The sequence below is a fragment of the Dicentrarchus labrax genome, unplaced genomic scaffold (assembly GCF_905237075.1).
Source record: "Dicentrarchus labrax unplaced genomic scaffold, dlabrax2021, whole genome shotgun sequence".
NCBI classification, from domain to species: Eukaryota; Metazoa; Chordata; class Actinopteri; family Moronidae; genus Dicentrarchus; species Dicentrarchus labrax.
In genome coordinates, this window is record NW_026136703.1 from 21,327,389 (window position 1) to 21,338,310 (window position 10,922).

Below are 10,922 nucleotides of genomic sequence, written 5' to 3' on the forward strand. Positions count from 1 at the left end.
TGTAGTGCACAAAGTACAGAAGTGTACAAGTACAATAAGAATCAGAAAATAAGAATATTACAAAATATATTAGAAAAAACAAGACTATAAATGAAAAATATATACACTATATGCAATATGCAGTCAAATGGTGTGCAGTTTTTTGAAAAACTAAACTAAACTGGACATGTGCAAACTTAAAGATTAAAGATAAATAGTTTGTGGAAGAAGTTGAATTGACCACAAAATATGGAGTGTGGACTGGTAGAGCTGCCAGTTTCACCTCCTGTGCACTGCCGAGGTGCCCTTGAGCAAGGCAACCTAACCCCAAACCTGCTGTTAACGTTGCAACCCCATCAGTCCACCATCTCTCTCCCTGTTTGCATGTGCACAAGAGCATGAAAGTGTGTATTTCAGCCTGTGTGTGTGTGTATGTATAAAAAAGAGTGAAAAGAACAATTGCCCCTAGGGGATTAATAAAGTATATCTTCTTCTTCTTCTTCTTCTTCTTCTGTGGCGTTGTGGAGTCTGGTTTTTAGTGCAAATTATGCAAATAAAATCAACCTTCTTGAATCTTTAGACCCTTTGTTTTGACCTAGATTGATTTTTTTTGTGGCAAGAAGCCTATTTCCAACATTATGTATCACTTGGTTTAAAGGAAAAATGATTAAGGATACATAAAATCTGCCTAGACTTCTTTCTTTCTCTAAAATCTTTATAAAAGTCCTCTTTAATCGCTAGAGGGTTACTTTACTTATCATTTTATTATCTTAATTTGTCAATAATATGGGCAGTTAAGTCACAAACGCGCCAATCTGATGGCCACTCACATAGAGGAAGGATTACCTAGAAGACCAAACTGAGGGCAAAAAAAAAAAAAAAAGGCGCCTAAATCCAGTTGGACAGCCTGAGAGACAGAACTCAGGGCAAAGAAGCCAAACTCGTTGCTGTGCTATCCCATGATTCCTTGCGTAAAGAAAAGGGTCTCGGTATTTGTACCTACAGGGGCTCTCGTAGCGCACCGGGGACAATTTTAACGCCAATCGTTTGCGATACGTAGTTTCTTTCCGTTTACCGTAATTAATGGGCTTTGTGTCGGGCGGCCCGCAGTATCATTAAACGCTGGTTTTTATTTGACTCTTCACAGCAGGTGAGTAAATCCGGACATGACCGCTGCAGCTAACGCGAACTAGCAAGGCCACGGAGTGTGGGTGAGCTAGCTGGGGCTAATTTAAGCTATTTAACGTTAAACGTGGAGGATGCACACTTTTATTTTCTTTTCTTTTTCGTTTTTTGCCTGAGCAGAAGCACCACCAGTTTAGTTAGCAGTCAGCTATTTAATAGTATGGTGGAGATTGACGTTACCCAGCGTAAACCTAAAAGTAAAAAAACCGTCAACAGTGTTTCCTCGGTTTCCAGGTTAATATCCTCTCTCCTCTGCAGGTTCCTGTAGATTTCAGGATGTCTTACCCTCCTCCGCTCAACCGCCAGCAGATTGGCATCCCGCAGTTACCCCCCCGGATCCCACCTCCTCAGTATGGGGGATTTGCCCAAGCTGTCCCGCCAGGTAACGTTATTGGCTCTGGGTCCCTTGTTTGTGTTTGTGTGTTTGTGTTTGTGTGTGTGTGTGAGGGGCACAGTTGCATTTGAGGTTCCCAGATTCTCTGTTTGTCTTCCAAAGAGCAGCAGCAAGGTGACATTGTTGTTGTAACACATCTGTAGCTACTGGGCTCACTATTTGATTTGATCTCAGATTGAAAACACTCATTAGCAATAGAATATCTCTGAAAATGATCTCACGTAAGGGTTAGTGTCGTCGAAACCAGACACAAAATAAGCTTTTACCTATTCAAAGGCTTGTTGTCTGTACCTAGAACTGGTAATGCAAAATTAAAGAGAAATACCTCGATGTATAACAACTATAAATAACATTAAACGGCAAGTAATTGTGTCACAAGTTATACTTACTACATAAACAAATAGCAGGATTTGTTTGGTAAACCTTTGTTGATTATTATACCGAGTAGTTGCACACACAACAATATCTTATCACTGTCTATGATTGTGTGTTGTATGCTTCAGTACATGGTTTGATTGTTGTATTTTGTTTCTATTTTCAGGTACTCCCATGATCCCAGTACATATGGGCGTGGTGGCCCCCACAACCACAGTGAGTTAGAAAGAGGAGCTCCTACTGCTTGCAATGGAAGCATTAGCTGTTCTGCATGACCTGCTATTAAATACATAATCCCTACACATTAACAATTTTAGTTTAATTCTTGTGATATCTGCATTTTTCTTTGTTGCTTTTATGGTTGTTCTGGATAAGAGTAACACTTGAATACCTGAAATGTAATTTGCTGTGGCAGGTTCTTGTCCCAACCACAATTGCTGTTGCACAGAAGCCGATGGCTCCAAAGAAGGATCCTGGCGCCATCAGAGCCAAGGACACAGATGACAGCGGAGGCCCCACCACTACTGTATTTGTAGGGAACATCTCTGAAAAGGCGTCTGACATGTTGGTCAGACAGCTTCTCGCGGTGAGTGGGACTGAGTGCATCCAGATGATGTTCAAATGAAATTCATGATGGAATAGTTAAAGGCAGGAAACTGTGAAGTACTCAGGTTGTCTCAGGTATCCACTGACAAATTCCTGGGAACTCGCTTCTCATGGATACACAAATACTGTTGCGCCAACTTTCTTATCAGTGAATATAGATTTAAAAAAAATAAACATTAGCATCAGTAATGTGAAAGTAAAAAAAAATCTCTTTCTGTTCTCTTTTGATTTAGAAATGTGGTATTGTTCTAAGCTGGAAAAGGGTCCAAGGTGCCTCTGGGAAACTTCAAGGTAAAAACAAAAAGGACACTTAAACCAACTTCTCCTTATGTTGATGCATGTTACTGTTTGAGTCCAGAGAAAGTGCACCCCACTGTACCTTTTACAGCACTGAATCACAGTGGATATAATTAGGCTTTGTCTGGCACTAATAATACATCAAATAGTTTTTCCAATTCCATATTTTTCACTGCAAATAATTAAAATCATTAGTTTTTTTTTTTTTTTTTGTGGAACTAACTTTCTTTCTGCTCTCAAATCCTGGAAGCTTTTGGATTCTGTGAGTATAAGGAGCCTGAATCCACACTGCGAGCCCTCAGACTTCTGCACGAGTTGCTCTTAGGGGATAAGAAGCTGTTGGTTAAAGTAGATGCCAAGACCAAGGCTCAGCTAGATGACTGGAAGGCCAAGAAGAGGAGTGCCAATGGGGTATGCCGTTCACCTGCTAAGTAAAAGATAAAGATATCTATTACCTTGGTCAAATTGTGATCCCATTTTTCTGCCTTTTAACATATAGGGAGCCAGTGGTGGGTCAAAGAATGGGGACGAAGATGAGGAGGAGGTTCTTGATGAGGAAACCCTTCGTCGGGACCAGGTTGTGAAGGGGGCAATAGACGTCCTGATCCGAGAGTATGCAAGTGAGCTCAACGCTCCCTCGCAGGACCCTGACAGTCAACCTCGCAACAAGAAGCGGAAAGAGAAGAAAGAGGAGGTATTGTTTGCATAAGGTAGACGTTCTGTTATTTGTAGCCCACTGACAGTAACTCGGAGTACTTAGTGTTTTTTTCCTCCCCCTCTTCTCTCCTTTGTCTAAGGAGGATATCAATGCCATGGAGATGGAGGATGACAAGAGAGACTTGATTTCCAGAGAGATCAGTAAATTCCGCGACACACACAAGGTAATGTATCAAACTGCTGTTTTTACTGTGTAATTTAGGTTTTGGAGAGGAAATCCTCCACATTTGTAATTATAAATTTCTCAACAGCAAATGGAGCTGCAATTTATATATAGTTTATGGAGGTAATTTCTCCATAAGACTGTTACTACAACTATAGAATGGAGGTCGTCTATTCATATATTAATTAGTTAGCGAAATTCATACATTAAAGGAATGGAAAGTAGTAGATGTTGATTCAAAGATTTTATAGTATCTATTAAAAGCTTATTCAGTAGTATTCACGTACTACGTCGACCACTCGTAGATGGCTTTATAGTATCTGTCAGTATTTCCAAATTGGGCAAGAGTTACTATTATTATTTATAATACTGATTTGAGACTAAACATTTTAGCTCTGCACAAGCTAAAGTCATCACACAGAGTGCATGGACACAATGTTAAATTCCATCTAAAGCTAATCTATTGATTAAACCCCACCAATGTGGTAGAGTTCATTTGGTGACTAGAGCAAGATGAATCTCAGAATCTCAGCTTTGGAAAAAGTTGCGAGGATAGGATGTAAGTATGATCTTTCATTTCTTTTCTACTCATGTTGGGCGCTCCCTTCTGGAGGGTTTGCAGAGGGGCAACTGGCTCTCTGTCCACTTTAATTATATGTATTACATGCAGACTCGGGGAAACACACTGGTACTGGTGCTGGAACTGGGATGTACAAATTGCAAAAAAAATGTCCAAATGTAGCATGTTGTACTTGGACTTGGCTTTAGAAAGCTGGGCAGCTCAGTGAACCTGTGCAGATCCTCAGATAATGAATGATGTGTTTGAAGAACACACACAGACTGAATGAGCCTAACCACTGCAGTAGTTTGAACTGCAGCATGTAGTATTACTAAAGTAGGGAGCGCCCCTCCACAGCACTCTGTGGTCTGAAGACATTTAAGGTAAGTCCTTTTTCTTTGTCTTCATTTTTTATTTTTTTTTCATCCGTTGACTCCACCCCCACCCCTTTAGTTATACAATGACAGAACATGGAAATACATTAAATATAAGCGCGTATTTATGAATCACATTGACTGTGGAAGACAAAGCTGCAGGGACAAAATAATGTAATAATAACGCCTCATGAAACTGGACGTTACCTCTGAAGTTGTAACTTAATCACAATTTCAAACACTGCTACAGAGGTGGGTCTTATTAGGATGACCATTTTGACTAATTGTGTCTTTTCTTTGTGTGGAGTTCAGCCTCGGTGAACTTTGACCAGGGAAGTCGCAGCCTCAGTAGCAAAGAAGAACTGTGTGTTTGCACCTGCCTCTGTGTATGTGTGCCCTGTAATAAGAGCCAGCCATCAGCACTTTGATATGTGACTGTTAGAAGAAGTAATAGACAGGTAATAGAACTCAAAAGAGGCAAAACAAACTACCATCAACAAAGAGAGACTTGCAACTTTAAACTTGACGACAGGTAATTCTCACTTCTGTGAGAGGGTTTTAAAAGAGGATTTAGTTATTTTCAAGTAGTATGCTTCAAACATGCAACAAAAAAAACAACACGTTTTTCCATAAATGGAGTTTTAGAACATGAGGTAAGTTCTAGGATGGGAAAAAGTTAGAAAACAGGACAGTACAATGAGAGCCAGATGGTTAACTGACAAGCCGTAAGGTACTGTAAATTGCCCCAGATGTTTCAAAGCCCTTCCTCCGGATTGGACGAAAAAATGCAAACCGTGGTTTACAAGTTTGAATCGAGTCTCACTAAATTACAATATAGAACATATAGCTCGTGTAGAACAGGTAGTTCAGACCTCTTCCATCCTTTCCTCCTCTTTTATTTTTGGTCATCATTGAACAGCTGTCAGACCCACACTTCTAACAGCGTTTTTTTGAATATTTTAACGAGTCAAGAAGTACAGCACTTAACAATAACAGCTGTTTTGTTAAAAATCAGTTTGAACTGTGGGCCTGACTTAGTGGAGTTTTTTTAAAACCATTTATTGGGTTGGAGAGTCCATAGTGACACCAGAAGACAACCTACTGGTAAGACTGCTTCACTAATTTCCTTGTGGTAAAATGGAATACAGTATCTGACTTATTTCAGACATGAATTGACAAAACCAGTTGTTATTGATGTTATTTATGTGGCTGCACTGTAATTAGATAAACTGCTTCACAGGTATCGTGTGGACGTTTTTTTTCCCTGATTATTTTGACTTTACACTTGACCTGCTTTTCCTCCCACACGTAGCCTGTAGGATGTGTAGGGGCAGAGAAGCGCTGAAACCGTAGTTCATCACCTGTAAGTTGCACACAAATAGCTCCAAAACGGTCTGTAGAAAATGCCATGATGTTTATGTCAACTACTCAGAAAGCAGACAAAGGGTCAATATTTAGTGTTGATATTTAGAGTATATACCAGATAAACTGGCATAAATATATTAATCACTATTGGACATTGGCAGAATACAAAGGTGCCCTGAGGGAATTGCGAGAGATATCTGGTGCTACACAGAATCTCCGTTGTAAAAGCATGTCTGGTCATCTTTTTCTTAATAACATTATATCAGCATAAGTGATAGTACCATTCCTCCCATTCCACAACTTTCAAGTATTTTATGCCATAAAAAAGGTCAGAAATCTGTGTCTACTTGTGTTGCAATTATATACTATTTACTACAAAAGATTACAATATCAATGTAAAAAGACAACAAAAATTGTGCAAAACGACATACTCCCAGTCCCTGGGTCTGTCACTGCTGTGTAGAGAGCTGCCACACTGCTGCACTTGCATTGCAGTCTGGCACTGCTCCCCTACATCTCAGATGACCATGTGGAAAACACATGGGAGCTGATTATGTAAATCACTTAGTTGGGCCATTTGCCATGTCAAGCTTGGGCTTGTTTTAATCCACTTGGCACCCATAGGTAAGACCAAACCAGCGCATTGTACAGTGGTGATCTTAAGTGTATAGTTAGAACTAAGCGAACTTGTTGACGCAGTGGCTCAAAGCTCATTTGGCACTTAGTAAATACTTTTATCTTAACTTCTCTATGTTACCATGATTGTTTGTAGAATAGCCCCATTTCAAATTCAACCCTTCAACCTAAGGAATCATTCATCAATCATCAGTCAGTACCACTTACACCATATACACATGGTGTATCTCTTACATCAGGTCAAATCTATTACATTTCATCATTTGCCCGAGTGTGCATTGATTTGGAAAGTGGGAGCGGATATGGGGTTTGACCAATATGTATTTGCCTACAGTCGAGTTTCTATTGGAATAACCTCTTATTATATCAGAGCATTATCTCAGATCACCATAGAGCATGTAGTAACTGCAGAGGACAAGTTGACCTGTTACATATTTGAAAAAAATCAATCAATATTAGTGTATGGGGACAACTGAATACCAGAGCCAGGACAGGAAATGATCCATGCATAACACCTTTTGATGTAACAAAATACAATAATATAAATGTTTAGAGCTAAAAGTGCTTGTAAAACATCGTAAACAATGTACTAGTAGATGGGTTTTAACTTCGGCTCCTGCTGTATAAGCGCAGATTTTTAGATGTTTTCAAGATTGACCTGAAATTTATGGTTTTAAATAAGTGTGTCCTGAATTGAGCAGTATCTGTATTAATTAAACCTGCTCGAGCAGCGGACCACTCTTCCAGGAGGAAACATCAGGGATAAGAGGACTTCCTCAGAAGCCAGCCTCTCCAAGGCAATGAGTCATGGCAGTATGTGAGCATGTCTCGCCCAGGGAGTCAAAATCATTTTCAGTATCATGTGCTGATAACCTGTATATTTATGTATTCTTGTATGATCTTTTTGGTATTGAGAATCTAGTAACACATTCTTTTCCCCTCCTTTTCTTCCTGTTGGGCTCCTGTAGAAACTGGAGGAGGAAAAAGGAAAGAAGGAAAAGGAGCGACTGGAGATCGAGAGGGAAAGGAGGGAGAGGGACAAAGAGCGGGAGCGCGAGAGGGAGCGCCGCGACCGCGAGAAAGAGAAGGAGAGGGAGAGAGAGAGGGACAAGGAGCGGGAAAGAGACCGCGATCGTGACCGCGAACGAGAGAGAGATCGCGAGCGGGAGAGGACGAAGGAGCGAGAGAGGGAGCGGGAGAGGGAGAGGAGTCGAGACGTCAGTGAAGGTCGAAGCAGATCGAGGTCAGTGAGAGGACAGTGATGTCATACTTGAGACTCTCAGCAGCCCCTTTAATAAACATCAAAGCACATGACTCATTTCGACACTGTGGTCTGCTGTATAAAATCATTATACTGACGAGCCTAGTAGAGGAGCTGTAATTACTGGGCTCAGTAAAAACTATTCAAATGTCATAACAGCCACACACTAGTATAACGTTATTAAAATTTCAAATTAAGTTCCAGTTATCTACCGCAGCAGCCGTGCGAATGAATCCTACCTTTATGAATCTTATGAAGCAACCCCATTGACATAAATGGAGCGGGACGAAACGTTAGGAACACCTTTTTAGTATACAGCCTCTAAAATGGCTGCACAGTTCAATAGACTTACCCATGACTCATTGTCAATACAGACAGTAAGACAGCTGACAAAACAATCTGAGCTCAAGGTCATGATTGAAAGCTCCATTAGGTGCAGGAAACACTTGTAATTAAGGGTATCTGAAAACCAGTGCGCTGGCTGATAAATGTGATCTAATGAAACCACTGTGGTAAAATGCAGATCTGCTTTTGGCAGTGGGTGCTGACTCAGGACAAATCAGCTGACTGACTACAAGTGAAATAAGTGCTTGACTGTTTTGTCCATTCTTTAAATTTTTTCTTCTCCTTTTCAACTTTGAAATAATTTAATTGGGCTAACACCAGTAACCCTTTGTCTTCTGCAGGGAGAGGACTAGAGAAGATAAAAAACGAGACCGCGAGGAAGATGAGGAGGACGTGTACGAACGAAGGAGACTTGAGAGGAGGCTTAGAGACAAGGAGGCAGCTTACCAAGAAGTACGTATATTATCTCTCCTGTCATTTGGATTTTGATTGATAAAAACTTTAGTTTAATTAATTGCACACTAATTAAATTGCTAACTGTCTTTGTTTGTTTACGTCTGACTCAGTGATGGTTGAATTATTTTTTGTGTCTTGTTAAAGCGGCTGAAAAACTGGGAGATCCGGGAGAGGAAGAAGGCTCGTGACTACAGCAAAGAAACTGAGAGGGAGGACGAGAGGCGTCGTGAAATGGTATACATGAAAACATGTTAATCAAGATCAAATTGTTCGCTAATTATTATTTCCATTAGACTTATAATTGGAACTTAGAATGGCAGATATGTTGATGCATTTATGCTACTGTGTTTAAATTCAGATGAAAGAAGCCAAAAGACTGAAAGAATTCCTTGAAGATTACGATGACGACAGAGACGACCCTAAATACTACAGGTGATTGTCATTTAAACGTGTGGGTACACACTTCTGCTTGTGTTTTGCGTTTGTCATTACTTGACTTCTCGCTCTCATCCTCAGGGGCAGCGCTTTGCAGAAGCGACTTCGTGACCGAGAAAAGGAGACAGAATTGGACGAGCGAGACCGGAAGAGGGAGAAGGAGGAGCTGGAGGAGATCAGACAGAGACTTCTGGCTGAAGGTCACCCTGACCCTGATGCTGAGCTGCAGAGGGTGAGTCAATCATTGCATTTACATGCACTTTAGTAACCTGGTTACACTCAACTTTCTCCGGTGAGCTGATTTCTTAACTGTTGTGTAAAAGAGAACAACCTGGTCACTGTAATCGGGGTCGGGAAAAATCATGAGAAACCTGCAGCTCGATTTCTCCTCGAGAACAGCAGCTGCCACAGATACGGGTAACGGGTTTCTAATTGTCATTACCAATTATTACACAGAGTGATTTATCCTTGTATTTAAAATAATTCCAGCCAAAGTCCAACTAAAACCAAAAGTAGCCCCTACAAGTCTAAATAAGTTTCCACTTGCTGAACATTTGACCATTTAATAAACTCAGATTCAATGAAAAGTCCTCTCACTGCTAAAGTCTAAAAGTAATCATTTTCTGTTATTTTATATGTCCTGTGGTGTTTTTGTTTTGTAGATATTTAAGCACACATGAATCTGTTTTCTGTCCAGTGAGTAAAGATGTGACATCTGTTATTAAAATGCCACCAGTCACCAAATATTAATTCCTGATGCAAATAAATGAAAAATAACTAGAATGTGAGGCCATCGTTCATGTGTCGTGTCTATTTGTGTAGATGGAGGAGGAGGCAGAGCGCAGAAGACAGCCTCCTCTGAAACTTGAACCCGAGGAGGACGTGAACCAGGAGAAGTCCCACAAGGATCGGGATCGGGAGAAGAGAGGGTCAGGAAGGCCCGCAGAGCCGATGCCTCGGGCCCCCCAGCCGCACTCGGAAGACGACGACGTGGAAGCGGACGAGGATGACTACCACGATGTCGAAGACTCCCAAGAGGCCAAACCGCAACTCAAACCGATCATGCGACCAATCACTACTGCTCCCTCAGTGTCCTCTGCCAGTGGGAACGCGACTCCGAACACACCCGGCAACGAATCTCCCTGTGGAATCATCATTCCCGGCGAGAACACTCCTGAGGTCCAACCTCCAGAGGAACACCGGCCCAAGATTGGTCTCAGTCTCAAACTGGGTGAGTACAGTGGCAACCTAAGGACACAGAGGGATTTACTTTCTTGACTCTGAAAAATAACCGTGTGTTTCTCTTCTCCAGGTGCCACCAACAGTCCCAGCCAGCTCAACGTAGGAAAGCGAAAGAAGCTGGCGACCGTGGAAAGTGTTTTCAACAAGTTTGACGACGAAGAGGCTGATGAGCAGCCTCGCAAAAGGAAACTGGTTCCACTGGACTACGGTGATGATGACAAGAGCCTGGGGCTTGATGGGGCAGAAATTCCAGGGGCCAAAGGCAGCATCAACACAGAGGAGAAACGCAAGCACATAAAGAGCCTTATTGAGAAGATCCCCACAGCCAGGCCTGAGCTCTTCTCCTATCCTCTGGACTGGACTATGGTCGACTCGGTAAAGAGCCTCTGGTTGTTTGATTTGCAGCAGTTTCATTACTATGTTCAAAATGTCAAAGAAAGTGTAGTGATTTAATATTCTGTGGGCAGTTCTTCAGCTACATTTACGTTTTCTGATTGTTCTTTCTGTAGACTCTGATGGATCGCCGCATTAGA

At 41.4% G+C, this 10,922-nt stretch overlaps 1 protein-coding gene across 2 annotated transcripts in view; it reads left to right on the forward strand.

The window, feature by feature from the left end:
• Window positions 1-935: 935 nt before the first annotated feature.
• Window positions 936-10,922, forward strand: part of rbm25a (RNA binding motif protein 25a) — an 11,222-nt gene continuing 1,235 nt past the window's right edge. The window contains exons 1-16 of one of the 2 annotated variants that reach the window (XM_051388585.1): window positions 936-1,129; window positions 1,423-1,546; window positions 2,100-2,149; window positions 2,349-2,519; window positions 2,773-2,830; window positions 3,087-3,247; window positions 3,336-3,530; window positions 3,634-3,717; window positions 7,619-7,893; window positions 8,598-8,709; window positions 8,857-8,946; window positions 9,071-9,144; window positions 9,229-9,379; window positions 9,970-10,378; window positions 10,460-10,764; window positions 10,899-10,922. The exon at window positions 10,899-10,922 is cut by the window's right edge and continues 75 nt beyond it. In XM_051388585.1, the coding sequence (XP_051244545.1) occupies window positions 1,441-1,546; window positions 2,100-2,149; window positions 2,349-2,519; window positions 2,773-2,830; window positions 3,087-3,247; window positions 3,336-3,530; window positions 3,634-3,717; window positions 7,619-7,893; window positions 8,598-8,709; window positions 8,857-8,946; window positions 9,071-9,144; window positions 9,229-9,379; window positions 9,970-10,378; window positions 10,460-10,764; window positions 10,899-10,922 (2,265 nt within the window). In that variant the 5' untranslated portion in view covers window positions 936-1,129; window positions 1,423-1,440. The remainder of the gene's footprint in view (window positions 1,130-1,422; window positions 1,547-2,099; window positions 2,150-2,348; window positions 2,520-2,772; window positions 2,831-3,086; window positions 3,248-3,335; window positions 3,531-3,633; window positions 3,718-7,618; window positions 7,894-8,597; window positions 8,710-8,856; window positions 8,947-9,070; window positions 9,145-9,228; window positions 9,380-9,969; window positions 10,379-10,459; window positions 10,765-10,898) is intronic. The other variant, XM_051388591.1, reaches the window with a different exon arrangement.